The sequence below is a fragment of the Nesoenas mayeri genome (assembly GCF_963082525.1).
Source record: "Nesoenas mayeri genome assembly, chromosome: Z".
NCBI classification, from domain to species: domain Eukaryota; kingdom Metazoa; phylum Chordata; class Aves; order Columbiformes; family Columbidae; genus Nesoenas; species Nesoenas mayeri.
The window spans coordinates 69,757,330-69,772,261 of NC_137542.1; the positions used below are offsets into that span (position 1 = coordinate 69,757,330).

The 14,932-nt window shown below is 46.6% G+C and overlaps 1 protein-coding gene across 1 annotated transcript; it reads left to right on the plus strand.

The window, feature by feature from the left end:
- The first annotated feature begins 9,413 nt into the window (after positions 1-9,413).
- LOC308052253 (phospholipase A2 inhibitor gamma subunit B-like) lies at positions 9,414-14,116 on the plus strand. The gene is made up of 5 exons (XM_080363115.1): positions 9,414-9,535; positions 10,760-10,876; positions 12,047-12,196; positions 12,334-12,474; positions 13,891-14,116. The coding sequence occupies exons 1-5, from the start codon at positions 9,487-9,489 to the stop codon at positions 14,112-14,114; spliced, it is 681 nt and encodes a 226-aa protein (XP_080219241.1). The 5' UTR covers positions 9,414-9,486; the 3' UTR covers positions 14,115-14,116.
- Positions 14,117-14,932: the final 816 nt, after the last annotated feature.

Below are 14,932 nucleotides of genomic sequence, written 5' to 3' on the forward strand. Positions count from 1 at the left end.
TTTTTGGTTGGTGTAGCAGAGTGAGTGCCTGTATGTGAAAATGTATTTATTATCATATGTTATCCTGGAGAGAGCTCCTTGCCAGAATGGTTTTTGTGCCCACAACAAGGATGTTTGTTAGGGAGTGAGAAACTCTGCTTCCCATCCTTTTGGGCTGAGTAGGTAGGAGCATGGCATCCATGGAAGAGTTTGATTGTCCCTTGCAAGGTCACTCATCCTTTTCTGCTCATCGCTTCTGCCTGGCTCTTTCCTATCTGCCCAGTTGAGGGCGAACAATGACAAGGTCACTTGTCTTGTTTCGTGCGCAGCTCTGGACACTGGCCACCAGCAGCTGCCACTGGTTTCTGACCCCCCGTCAGTGAGGCTGTCTCATGAGCATCTCCATGGGGCACAGGGCAGCCCGCTTTGCTCTGGATCCTGGAGGTCAGCACGGCACCTCCGCACCCAACCTGCTTGCAGGGCCTGAGGTGATGTTCCCGCGTGGTGCTGTGCCACAGGCTGTACCAGCTCCTGCTGAGCTACCGCAGGTGTGTCCACACTGGGTCCTGTGGAGGTTTGCTTGGATCTCTTGCCCTGACATTCATTGTTCGCTGGTTTAGAGTATTCATCTGATGTTTGCTGTAATATTTGAACATCCCCCAGTATTAGAACTTGTCAAGTGGCTGTTTTGCCTGGAGGCCCACTCTGCCTTGGGTAATGGATGCATTTCCTCATGGATGTGTAAGAAAATGCAAGAACAAAGAACATGTTTTATTCAGCTCTTAAAAACAACCAGGCAAACAGAACAGCTTTTGCTTTCTGAAAGTGACTGTTGACTAGAAAATCTGCCCAAACCAACGCAGGTTTTGAGAAAATGTGTTCTGCTTAGTCCTGTGTGACAGGCTTGTCTGGGAATACCTTTATTTTATGATGCTTATCACACAATGAATAATGTTGAATTAGGAAGTGATGGGAAAGATGAACATCATTTGGAAAGCTGGAAGCATGTCTGTCAGTGCTGCAGGGCATGGCTTTCCAGGCTCTTCCTTATGCAATGTGTCGTGCTTCACAATAAGAGACTGGAAGGAGGAGGCAGAAGCTGGCACTGATAAGCACACTACACCTGGGATCAGTAGAAATGACATGTGCCTTGTAGACATAGGAAAAATCCCACAACAGAAATGAACAGCATTGATGAAGTGAAGCCACATCTCAGAGATGGGATGCCAAAAATTGTAATGAGGGCTCAGTGAGCTCCAGATCACTCCAATTTAAGAAAAGGTGGTAAATGAGGTTGTCTGGATCTTCAGACTTCAAAGACCTCTGGTATAAAGAAAGCCGCTGCATCTGTGTGATGGTTCAAAGAAATACCTGAATGCAAATATTTCCCACCGTGGGGAGAGTTTGTGGCCACAGCCTGCCCTTTTGTCTTGAGCCTATTGGTAACACGTTTATTTTTCATTTTTTTGAATTGGCTGCATCTGCCTGTTTCTAATGCAAATCTTACTCAGCCATGACTACTACTTTTCATGGTAAGACCTTGTTTCTTGCCGGTGGGACTTGGTTAGTAATTGAATGACTAGGAAGAGAAGGTGGGAAAGTAATAACGTCACATTTTTTAAAATAAATACAATTAAGAGCACAAATTAATAGCTTTACTCATTACACATATCCTGTTTCCAAATATCTTATTCTAAGGAGGCTTCCCATGCCAGTGGTGCTCAAAAGGGAACAGTGGATAGCCAGAGGGAAGGAGTGGGTGAAAAAAGGTCTGAATGAATCTTTGTCCTCCAAAATCCCCCAGACCAGCCTAGCATCTGCAGTCCATGAATGCCTCATCTCCAGGTTGGCTTTGGCTGTACCCTTTTTTAGTGCACAAAATTAGGCTTGCAAGGGAAGTTTACGAATTCCCATTCTCTTTGCTGCTTCCTCCATAAATTCCAGCACGATGCAAAAGGTGGCTGCTTGTGCTTCCCAGGACTTGCTTGTGCTTCCCAGCCATTGTTCTGTTGATTGCTTGAAGAGGACATTGTTGATCATTCACGCCAGAAAAGAAAGTTTGTTCAACACACTAATTTGTATGCAGGTATCTTTGTTCCAGGATGCCTGAAAAGCAGCTGGATTCCCTCACAATTATTTAAATTGAAAATGCAATTGCTGGCCAGGGTACTAAAAATTCAGCAGTATTAATGCCACTGTTGCCATAATTGGTATAGGTTCAAAGGTAGAATAAAATGTCCCTTGTACTCCTTTAAACGTCTTGAACTTTTGAAAAATGAAGCTACATGATTTGATAATATTCAGTAATTTGAGTGTGTGTGTTTCCACTAGCATGTTGTTGAACATATGCAATAACATGTTCAATACCATCTTTTTTAGCCATGAAAGAAAACATTTTAGCAGTCATCTTACATTTTTACATTCATATTATTTCCAGCCTTCTACTTCCCTGATTCCTGAATCCTTTGCTGACAGGAACTCTCACCTTAAGGGACTGACCTTGCTGGAAACCTAAGGGTGTTCTCAGGCAGGGCAGGTCAGGCGCTGGCCGGATGAAGCCCATGGCTGAGGATGGGAGAAATGACAGGTCTCTGTGCAGCACGATGCTGTTGGAGAACACCTTCACCCCAGGGGGGAAACCATTGCTGTCACAGCCCCCTGCAGTTCTCTGCCTGAGCTCCTTTTTGGGGTGCGGTTCCCCCTTGCCAAGTTGCTGGTGCTCCGTTAGTAACAGCAGCATCACTTGCAAAGTGAATACACGGCTGTGCATGCAGGAGTCTTCATGGGAAATTAATGTGTGACAGTTAGCACCCTATTACAGCCACGCTGCTCTTGCGGGCATGGACTAACTTCCTCAACAACAAACCTTTTGGACTGTGGGCTCCCATGTAGGCAGCAGGGATGGCTTTGCTCCTTGGAAGCATCTGGGTGCCACCAACTCTCCCTCCCCAGCTCCTGTTCCAGGTACTGAGCCCAGATCAGCAATAGGTGGGGAATGACAGTAACTCCCCTCCCCGCTGGTCTGCGGGGAGTTGATGATGCACTGTGGGGAGAAGACAGATCAAGGGTTGTTGGGGAGATCCTCATCAGCACTGGCAGTTAGATTTGTACTGACCTCCCACCACCTGGCTGGTTTATTAATTTGTGCAATCACAATTGAAGCAAACAACTATCAAAAGCTTCTTTAGCCTGTAGCCAGTGAGGAAACAGTGAGATTCCTCCTGTTCTCACCCTGTGGGGCAGGCGCACTAATCCCTGTGCGTTGTGGTTAGGGTTGCTGTCTCGTGTTTCCTTGCCTGGTTAACCAGATTGGCAGGTTTTGACAATCTCTGATCTGGAAAACAAGGAATCAGCTCAGAAAATGGGTGGATTTGATTCTTCTTCTACAGGTGTTTTATGGGCTGTAGACGACTTCACTGTTGAAATGTCCCAACATGTTGTGGCTCTGTCATCTTCACCACGGATGAAGGCAGGTAAGGAAGATATCTTTGCTCTGTTGCTTCCACAGAAGCTGTGCCTTGGATTTTTGGACTTGTTCTCTCTTATTGGTGGTGTTAGAGCTGTCAGGGGTGTCCATGGTCCTGCGGTCACTGGCAGCCGCATGTCAGCACAGCACAAATGTTGGCCTAGTGAGGTTCAAGGGTCAGGACTGTTCTCTACCAGAAAAAGAGCCACATTGTGGTTAAAAATGGATATTATGGGCATGATAGCCCACCCAGCTGCTTCTTGAGCTGTGTGCTGGTAATGTCAAGACACTGGGGACAGTAATGCTGTGGCTGCCACCAGCATGGGTGACCCTGTGGACGTAGCTGAACAACCACGACACTCAAGGTCCCTGTCTACATGGCTTCAGCCTGACACAGTGACATACATCTGACCACATCATCCATGACCTGCAGCATGTGCCTGATCATATTCTTCCTCAGGTCTCTGCTTTGATTTGAGCCTCACCTGCTCCTTGTCTCTGCTCAGCTACAAGCGGAGGCAACAGGTGCGATGGGGGATGCTCAGCTGAGTCACCCCAACCCTGTCCAGCTGCTGCTGCAGCTGTTGGGTGGCTGAGCCTTACCCAAGAGCTCCTCCCTAGAGCTGGCTGCAGGATGCAGTACCTGTGCTCTGCTGGGGATAGAAAATGGAAAAAAAACCCGGCAAAACAAAAAGCTAGTGGACATAAGTGAAGCCCTGAGGAAGAACAGAGCAAACATGCTAAAAGGTGTTTAAACAAGGTTCTTAGGGACGTGGTTTAGTGCTAGAGTTAGGTTAGGTTACAGCTGGACTTGATGATCCTGAGGGTCTCTTCCAGCTGTATTGGCTCTATGGTTCTATGTATGTTACTCCTGCCTCTGCATCACTCTGCCAGCCTCAGCTGCTTCAGTGTTGGGGCTTCCTGAGCCAGACGTGGTTTCACAGTTAGTGATCCCTGGTTAACTTCAAATAAATACAGTCATTTTCCCAAAGGGTGTCTGTAGACCAGGGTATCTGCAAATGGGGCACATCAGTTGGATTTAGATTGCCAACATGAGCTGCATCTTCAAGTTGAGTAGTGGCCTTGCAAAGGCCTCTGCCCAAGTGTTTTTTTCTCTACCATTGCAGAAAGTGCTTTGCTGGCTTCCCAGCGGCTGGGAGGGGACCCTCTGTCATGGTGCTGCCGTCCACTGGAGTGACAGTGACTGCGAGGGAGGAGAGCTGGCAGCCGAGCACGCGTGCCTGGTCCCAGGGCTGTGTTGGCTTCACCCCCAACCCCGGAATGCGCTGTCCTTCTGGCTCGATCCCAAGTGTTTCAACACAGGAACAGGGTGCCCCTCCTGACCCCAGCTGATCTCACTGTTAGGGAGTTTACCCTTAGCTCTGGTCTAATTTCTTCTTTCTTAAAGCCATCACTGTAATTTTCCCTTGTCACCTCCTTCTGTTTCAGTCCCACTTAGGTCTGTATAAGGCTTTTCCCCAGCATCTCCTATGCCAGCTGTGCACCCCTAGCCCTTTCTCTTTTCATTTTTTTTGTCACACTGTTACCACTTCCCTTACTATTTCCAGAGCTTTCTGACCTGGGTTCTTCAGCTGTGATGTAAACCTGATTAATTAGCTTCATGATTTGATGATATATCTTTATGATTGGGCTCTTAGGACAAGGAGGAAAGGCCTCAAGTTGTGCCAGGGGAGGTTTAGATTGGATATTAGGAAAAAATTATTTACAGAAAGTTTTGTCAGGTGTTGGAACAGGCTATCCATGGAAGCAGCTGAGTCACCATCCCTGTGGGCGTTTAAAAGATGTGTAGAGATGGCGCTAAGGGACATGGTTTAGCGGTGGCCTTGGTTGTGTTAGTTTAAGGGTTGGACTTGATGATTTAAGGGTCTTTTCCAATCTAAATGATTCTATGACATCCACTGGCATTTTCTGCCACAAACCTGCATGACAAAGTCACATACGATTTTTGTCCATGTTCTAGCCTAGATGGGTGTTTTTCTTCTGTTTAACATCTTTCTTTTGAACTTATCCCTTTCTTCTTACCTTCCTGCCAATGCTGTTTCCAGGTTTGGATTTCTAACTTTTCTCACCTCACAAATTTCTGTGACCTCCCTAGCCTTTGCATCACCTCCCCTTGGAGTGTCACTATGGTATTGTCACCTTCCTCTGCTTCTGGAAGTGTGGAGGTGCTGCAGAAGCCAGGCGCTTTGTGCACTCCCATGAAATTAAATTATAGCAACCAATTTAGAAAGAATCTTGAGAGAAAGCATCTAATCCACCTCTCATCCCTGGAGCAGGATCCTATCAACTTAAATAATTCCCTGGTAAGTATTTGTCTAGCCTGTTTTTCTAAGCCACCCAGGATGGAGAATCCACGCCCTCCTAGGCAATCAACTTCACTGTTGTCACTGTTAGAAAATTCCCCCAACACCTAATGTAAGCATCCATGATAGGTTTTCCTATTCAGCCCTTGTTTTTGCAGGTACAAGTTACATGACTGTGTGTCCCCTGAGCACTTTCATTGTTCCCATCTTCTCTCATAAATCTTATTTTCCAAGTCTCTTATTGCTGCAGATTGTGGCTCCTCCTTGTTACGCTTGTTTTCATCTCTAAAAAAGCACAAGAAAAGGCGGCAGCTTCACACCCTCTCTCCATAAGAGGTGGGAAACAGGGGAGTTCAATGTAATTCAGTGAGGCTAGTGCAGTCATGTCATTCAGGGAAAACTGCCCAGGCACTTCAGTAACCATCTTACATGAAAGGGCATGAAATTAAAATCACCAGAGACAGTCACATCCACCCATCTCCCTATCTGTATCTGCAGACCCACATGTAGTTAAATGGCAGGATCACCCTGATCTGAGTACCCCAGCCTACCTGGGGACAGGGTTTCATTCAGTTTGAGGTTTAACATCAATGGGGTATAAATATTAATCCTGGACTGGCTGCAGTCAGAAGTTTGACTTCATCATAACATACCTACTGTGGCATGAGACCCTTTCTGAGCTAAAAAGTAAGTTCAAGGTGGTGATATAAGCCCCATACCTGGAAACATTCAAGGCCAGGCTGGACAGGGCTCTGAGCAACCTGATTTAGTTGAAGATGTCCCTGCTCATGGCAGGGGGGTTGGGCAAGATTTGACTTCCAATACAAACTATTCTATGATTCTATGATTGTATGATTGTATGATTCTATGATATCATTCTCTCAGCTTTATGAGCATTGGAGGATCTAGGCTTTTATGCATTGTAATTATACTAATTTCTGTTCTCACAGTACTGTGGGCTTAGCCAAGAAGAGATCACACTGGAGTACTCAAAGAATTTGGAAATATCATGAGATCACTTTTCCTCCAAAGAGGTCACAAATGGGAAAAGCAGATAGTAAGGTAGGAGAGAGAAACAGAAAAAGAAAGCAAAAGAGTGAGTGGAAACATAAGCAAGATCTGTGATTTTTCTCCGTGGATTTGCAGGAAGACTTTGGTAGAGCCAAGAACAACACTTAGCTCATTTGCACATCAGCAGGAAAACTCAGCAGTGAAACCCCAGCAGTGAAACCCTCTCTGCTCCTTCCCAAATACCTAACCCTACCAGGTTCAAAGAGAGACTCTGTCCACATCAGATTGGATTTCCCTGCTATAATACATGATACATCCCCACAGGTAGCCCTGGTCCTGTGCTACAGGTGTCCTGGGCAGTGGGAAGGACTGGGTGAGCCTCAGAAGGTCTTTGCACCTCGTATTTGTGATTCATTAACCCTCTGTATTTATGGTCTGTATGCCCCTGCTGTGGAAAACTCATTGTTTGTGTTGCCCTTTTGTCTGGAGGCCAGATGAGCCCAGCACCCCTGCTGTGCCACACAGCAAAAAGTCCACCTGGAGCAATGTCTCACCCAAGGAACTGAAACGGCAGCTGAGAGGGTCCACAAGGGCATTTCAGTTCTTCTTTACTGTCCATACAAATAGTCCCAGAGGACCATAAACTAACTCTCTGTGTCTGATCTGGTGTAGGACAAGAGTAAAGAGGATATCTGCAGAGTGAGGAACAGTTTCAGTGAGGCAGCAGGTGCTGATAACACAGGCACAAGGGGCAGGGGACTTTTAGGCTGATGACAGGTTGGTCCATGCTGCTTAGCATCAGCTCATCATGAGATCTTAGTGCATGGAAAACTTGCTGCAATGTTACCCAAGCTGTGACCAGGCTGTCTCATAGCCAGGCTGATGCTTCCTCTCTGCTGGCTGGTTTGATTCGGAGCCTGCTGGTACAACAGAAGAGTTCCTTATCAACCTCCAAGTGTTTTGTATCAAAACCCGCACCCTGAAGGTCCTGTTTGCAGCTCTGACAAACTCCCAGGAACCCTTGACTGAGCCTGCTCCAAGGTGTGCATTGGCAGTAGTTTCGCAAACAGGAGCTTCATGCCAACTTGGAGAGGAAGCTCCCTGCTTTGCTGCTGTGCTCAGGGTATGAGAGCTCCTGACTGTCTGATGGGAAGGGAGCTGGGAAACCAGCCAGCAAAAACTCAGCCACGAGGAAAATGCCCAGCTGGCCCTTGCTACGCTTCTCTTCTTTGGGCCTAACGGTGAGAGCACAACAGGGCTGTTCAAATGGTTTCTTCTCCATCATTCATATGCATGGCGGGGGCTGAACGGTGTTCAAACAAAGTCTGCGCCGTAGACATACCTGATAGACCCCAGGCAAGCCAGATTTGCCCCACAGGCTGCATAGTCTAGACTAGGGAAAGGCAAACAGCGCTCCTTTTGCAGAGGAAAAGGCAGAACTTGTGCTTTAAATGAAAAAACAAAACAAAACAAAACAAAAAACATACGCTCTGTGGCAGAATGCAGCCCCCCCTCTCTCCCCCTCCCTCCTTCAGTATGGAAGCAGTAGGCACATCTCCCTCTCTCTCTGCTGCTTGAGGGTAACAGCTTCTTTTGGTTGGCGCCAGAGCACCCTGGTCAGGGCCATTAGGAGAAGGGAGTGCTGCTGGGCACCTGCGGCCAGTGTGGGGGATGTTTGGAGGCTTCAGGGGCACCCACAGCCAGGGTGGGGGTGCAGAGAAGCTTCTGGAATGCCTACAGTCAGATCTGATCAGCCAATAGAAAAACGGGATTCTCATCGAGACTCTGCCCATCGTCGCGGGTCTCTGGGAGCATGAAGATGGAGACTCCACTTGCCGTGCTGCCACGGGTAGGAGTAAAACTGCTCGCAGGATTGCGAGTGTATTTATACTTTCCGTGCACATTTGCACGTGTAACTTTCCGTGCTCAATATGAGCACGTGTAAAATTAATCCTCGCAGAATCGCGGGTGTATTTTCCTCCCGTGGACATTCGCATGTGTAACTTTCCGTGTGCATTTGCACGCGTACTTTCCGTGCTTAATACAAGCACGTGTACTTTCCGTGCACATTTGCATGTGTAACTTTCCGTGTTCAATATGAGCACGTGTATAAATTATTTCCTCGCACAATCGTGAGTGTATTTTCCTCCCATGCTTCCACATAAGCACGTGTAAGTAAATTAACCCTCGCAGGATTGCAAGTGCATTATAAATTTACTCTCATGGAATCGTGAGCGTACACTTTCCGTACTCAGTACGAGTACGTGTATCTCTTTAAAAATAATCCCGCACCGTGTTTAGGCAAATGTGTACTTCTCTAGGACTCAGGGACAGCTCCAGCATTGTTTTGGGTGAAGCCATGTGCATGCACTCTGTGGATTGCTTGTTGTATTAGTTGCTGCTCCTTAATAGTTTTCCTCAACTGATATCCGAACCTGTATTTAAGTCACTTTTGGAGTGCTAAAACCCTGTTTCTCAACGGTTTAATAAAAGTTGTTTTGGACCCTGTTGTCCCTTAGTCTAACCGCGGGGTGCCTCTGTGACACACTCATGCTAGTCCTCTGCAGTATCTATATTCTTCAGAGCACTTCCGCAGCCACCACTTCCCCAAAACACCCTGTTTCCATCCAGTTTATAAAGCTCTTGTGGCACACAGTGCTGTGTTCAGCAAGACTTGGCAGCTCCCTGTGCTTACATCCTGTCAACATGAAAGTGTTCCTTGGCCTCAGCTTCTTCTTGGCTTTCCTAGACCCAGGTGAGTTTTCATTGGGACCAGAGGGGTGGCGAGACGTGGACGTGGTCTGGGAATTCGTGCTCCACGTGTGGGGATGTTACTGCTGTCTGAGCCATAGGAACCCCTCATCCAGGGGGATTTATACTGCAGAGGGGGTGGCTGGTCTCGGGGGATCTTTGGTGCTATGAGCCAATGTGCAGATGAGGGTTTAGGCATTTTCAGTTTGAACCGGCTGCCTAAGCTCCCACAGCGGTCACTGGTGACCTAGCTGGGACAGTCACAGGAGTAATTCAGGTTGCCCTGAGGCAGAGAGACCTTTGGTCAGCTTAGTTGATCTCCAGCCACCATTTATCACAAATTTGGGGGCTCGTTTATTTTGCTCATGCCCATGGCTATGTGAGATTTTGGACACTGTATGTCATCTTAGATGTCCTTCAGCTGTGCTCCAGAAGAGTACTGACGCCTTGGAGGTCCGTGTTATACATGCCACCTTATGTAGATGTCTCAGCCACCACAAGGTGCCTTAGATGACACCTGGGTTTAGGGAACTGACACATTCCCTGGACCTCTTAATCTATATGCTGAGCCCCTGGGTCCCCAAGAGTGTGTGTCAGGGAGGAAATGCTGTTTGTCCTCTGTTGATAAACGCTTTATTATTTTCTAATTGTTTCCTGCTGACTGCCTGATATTCTGGTCTTGTTGGGATGTTCCAGCAGGCAGTTGGTGAAGTGATTTCCCCTAACATCGACAAAGAAATATACCATTCCTCAGTTTGTACATAGCACAGTTAATACCCACTGGCAGACTCTTTACCCCCAGATCTTGGTTGTCCCTGCTCACTGCAAAGAGAGGATTTGGGGCCTGGGAATCCAGGGACACCTGAATTCCTACCAGCACAAAGGGGTTTGTGGGGACGTTTTCCTTAGCAACCTCAGGAAAATCAAGCAAACATCATTGTATAGAAGGTGAGAGAAGCTGGGTGGATACTGGTGGTTAAAATGTAAAATGCTATCCCAAATGGCTTTTCCTCACTTGCCCAAATTCAAGTTCATACTAGAATAAATAATAATAGAAATAATAAGTTAAAAAACCAAAACCTCTCACAAATTGAGCAATGAAATGGGGAAAATAAAGGAAGAGGAATGCGAAAAGTGCTGATCAAATGCTGAATCAAAATACCGATGAAAGGGGAAGTGAGATCCTTCACAACTGCTACCCAGGAACGTGTCCTCTTTCTTTCCCCAGTGGCCTCACTTCAGTGTGAGGTTTGTCACAGCATAGGAAAAAGCTGCTCTGGCCCCATGAAAACCTGCACTGGTGGTGAAGATACCTGTGGCATCATTCTGCATGAGGTCATGATAGGTAAGGGAGACATCCACCATGGCTGTGTGCCAGCACATCTTTCAGAATGGGGACAGGGGATGGGTCTCTCTCTCCACTTCTGTCACTGGCATTAGGGTGAGTCCTTGCATAAACTGTCCATTTTCCTTTTCAGTGACTGCGCACTCAGAGATCAGGGTGGTCCAGGATGAGGAAAGCTCTCTATTCCTCTATCTTGAGGAGCAGTTTCTTACTTTGTTCTTAGTTGTGGCGGGGAGGACCTAGGCAGTAGGAGGAGACACTGGCTTTTAATTCTGGCTAAGGTGCGTAGGTGGGCTGAGAGTCTGGACTGTGAGGGACACAAGGCTGCTGGCATCTAGCACTGAAGATGCACTGGTCACAGGTGGAGGAGAAACTGGCCTGCACCAGACTTCCTTCTTCAGGCAGGGAAGGGGATACCAGGTGGCCTGGTGGCACCACCAGGACTGAGCTTTCACCATGTCCCCACAACTGATAAGCCAAAGATGGGTGCTGAGTCCCGACACAACTGCACACTTGGGTGTGTTAGTGGCATGGCCACAGTCATCGCCCAGCTTCAGTAATGTGATCATTGGCTTTTAGGCTGGGAGTTATCTACCAGCTTTGGTGCTGGCAGCTCCAGTGCATGTCTTCCCTCCACTTGTGCAAAGCCACATTTCTTCCTCACAGCACTGGTGGGGCCTCAGTAGAATGCAATGTAACTGATCTGCCCATGTTACTCATTTTGGGTTTGTTCATGAGAAAGACTAGATTGTCCTGTTTAAGATTGCTTGTGGCTGTGATAGACTCTGTGCTCTGAGGGCGGCATGAAGAAATGTGGGCTGTGGGTCAGAGACATGTGGGTCACCTCATATACTCTGTGGTTGGGGCATCTGGCCAAGGTGAATATCTGCAGCAAGGCCAGCTGGCCATGAGGAGTCATGCTTTTCCACTGCCTTTAAGCATAATGTGGAGAAGAAGAGATTCCTCACTGGTGTCTCAGATGCGATAGCACCCTTGGTTCTCTGAGAGAATCACCAGAATCACCATTGCTACTCCCAGTGTGGTTCCACTGTCCCCAGATCCCTCTCACACCCCAGGATGGCTACTTAGCATCTGCTGTAGGAACTAATGGGAGGTGAAGTGGGTTACCATGTGGTTAATGACTTGGTGCTGCGTTCCACTTTCTTACAGGGGGGATGACAATCCCTTCATCCATCAAGACCTGCCTGTCATCCAACATTTGCGACCTTGGCCCTGTCACCATGAACTACGGGAAGGTAAAAGCAAGAAGCCACTTGGGTTGCTGCACGGGTGATGACTGTCAAACAATCTCTGTCTCTTGTAAGTGCCCTTTTTCCTTATACCACATCCCCTCTCTGTCTGCCTTGACCTGAGGTGAGGCTTTCTAGGCTAAGCTGTCACCTCATTTGTCCCTCTTCTTCCTTCCTTAAAACCAATTTTGTCCTATCTCTTTCTAGTGCCACCAGATGACAATGTGCCCAACGGATACCAGTGTCCCGCCTGCTACAGCGTAGACTCCTTCCAGTGTGGTAACGAAATTGTAAACTGCACCGGATCCGAAACTCAGTGTGTTGACCTTGCTGGTTTAATGAATTCCGGTAACTGCCTCTTGTTTGGGGCTACCTTTCATCTTTTTGGTTAAATGGGTGAAATCAGTCTAAGATGAAGCATCATGAAGAAATAAAAATGGGAAAAAACTGGGAAGGAAAAAAAGAGGAAGAGACAGGGAACTGAAAGAGAACATGCTTGAAGCTGATAAAACAGCAGGTGAAAAACTTCCAGGTTTCATAGCAGTCCCATCCTGTGCTCCAGCAGGCAGAAAAGATAAGGTGGAAATTAAGAGCAGTGGCACTTTCTGTAGCAGCAGACTGGGAAAAAAATTACCTATGTATGGTTATGGATAAAGTTTTTCTCAGTTGATAATATTGCCAGGTGATGATGTGATGCCTGAAGGTCTTTCCTATACACTTCATAGTTGTGTTGACCAAACCCTGCATTAGAAGCTCTTTCACAGAGTAAACATGAGGAAAAACAAGCATTTTCTTAGTCACCACAATGGAATTAGAGTGGTGCAATTAATTCCTTATACCACCGAGATAAAAAATGCTCCAAACTTATCTTGACTTGATTGATCACCCACTGCAAATAGAGGAAACCTGTGCAGTGTGTTGAGCTATGCAGAAGAAACGGCAGTGTAGGGGAACAAAGGAAGGTGAGGAACTAATGATGCACCCTTGTGTGTTATTTGAATTTGAGACAAAAACATCCAGCAGAATATTCCAGACTGCACAGCCTGTGCAGCAGAGAAACTTGAGGAGTGTGAGCAAATGCAAGTTATGGGAGCAAGAATATCTGAATGGGGATTTAGGCACCCAGCACCTTCCCAAGTCTCCTTAGGCAGATGTTCCAACATTGGTAAAGGAGAAGTTCAGGTTTCGGGGTCTCCCTCCATGGACATTTGAGGGAGGCTTCTCTGTTGGTTTCACTAAATCCATTAATGCCTTAGATAATGGATGTACCTGAGTAAAGGGCTCAGCTATAATGTCTTTGAGACTTCTCACTGCCATGTCAAATTTGGCCGGGAAAAAGTCATCCAGTTCAAATGTCATGAGAAGGTCAGAGAGAGGAGACAATGAACATCTGGAGTACTGCCACACAACCCTGGTTTCTTTAGGAAGATGGGCAAGGTTTGAACAGAAGAATGTTTAAATAAGAGAAAGAAAACTGTTGAAAAGCTTTACAATTTTTTAATTTGAAATGTTTATATATTTTAAAAAGCACCTTTATTCAGCAGAAAGAAAGAAAACACAAACCCTAAAACCTTTTTATTTCAAGTTAACCAAGGTGATCTTGCTGCTTTTTCAAACACATTCAGGGGATGGAAACAGACAGCAAACCAGACATAAGGAATGGGCAGTTCTTGGGGTGGAAATGGGGACCTCATTGCCCACGGAGGGAATAGCTATGGAGGCTGGTTACTCTGATTCATGGCATGTACTTCTTCTCCTGTGTAGGTGGACTGTCTCTGAAAGCTGCCATGAAGGGTTGCACCACCATTTCTGAATGCAGTATTGTAGGAGATGGAAAAAACAATCTGGGAGTGATGGACATAAAGTTAAGACGGTTCCAATGCAAACAAGCTTCTGCCATGGCCAGAATCTATTCTGGGTCTGCCTCTCCAGACACTCTTTTCCTCCCTGTCCTGTCAGGATTCATCTTGGAGAAGTTACTTTTCTGACTCTTTCTAGTACTGGATTAATCAAAGCCCATGACAAACTCCAGCACTGGTTTGCACGGAGTCGTGTTTGCTTTGGCTTTGCCTGTGTGGGGATCTTGTTTTCAGATTAGCTCTTCGTCTTTTATAATTTCACAGAATAAAGTCTTGCACTGATTTTGTTTCCTCATTTATTTAATCTGATTTAAAGCTTCATCAGTTCATTGTGTTTGGTTTTGTGTTTCATTGAGTGCTTTGTCCACACTGGGGCCAGGGGAGACTGCAAGAGGTGTCCCGACACTGCACAGGCAGCAGGAGCTCTCAAGACAGCCTTAGAGTCTACATCCACCTTCTCAGGATAAGTGATTAGTTTCAAAGCCACTTTTCCAGGCTCTGAAAAGGGCTGAAGGTGAGTTGCTGAGAGGTTCACTCTAATCAGACAGGTAGCTTGCACCTTTTCCCCTCCTTTGTATCCTCTTTGTCCATGGCAGGAGGAGTCCCTGAGCTCAGCGGGCTGCTTGTTGCCTCTGGCAGTCCTGAAGTAGTAGTCTCCATTTCAGAGAAGAGTAAGCGACACTTTGCTACGAGGAAAATGCTACTAGCAGGAGCCTTTCTCCTTGTGATTGTTCTTCTTGCCTTACCAGACTCTATCCCATTATATCTTTGGTTTCATGATTTTCTGGAATAAATGCTTCTCTTAGGAAGGTTTAATTTCATAAAATAGGCAGTTTTCTATGGTGGCAGATTGTTGGGAGCCCAAGCAATGGAAAGCTGTAGCCCAACGTTTATTTACCTTCTGTTGGCCCAACTATGTTCATAGCTGGTGTAGCCCCCCCCTCTTC

Excerpts from the sequence above, each read along its gene's own strand:
- LOC308052253 (XM_080363115.1), top strand. The coding sequence starts at position 9,487 with ATGAAAGTGTTCCTTGGCCTCAGCTTCTTCTTGGCTTTCCTAGACCCA. Across the intron at positions 9,536-10,759 it reads CTTGGCTTTCCTAGACCCAG|TGGCCTCACTTCAGTGTGAG; the intron begins GTGAGTTTTCAT and ends TTCTTTCCCCAG. Across the intron at positions 10,877-12,046 it reads TCTGCATGAGGTCATGATAG|GGGGGATGACAATCCCTTCA; the intron begins GTAAGGGAGACA and ends ACTTTCTTACAG.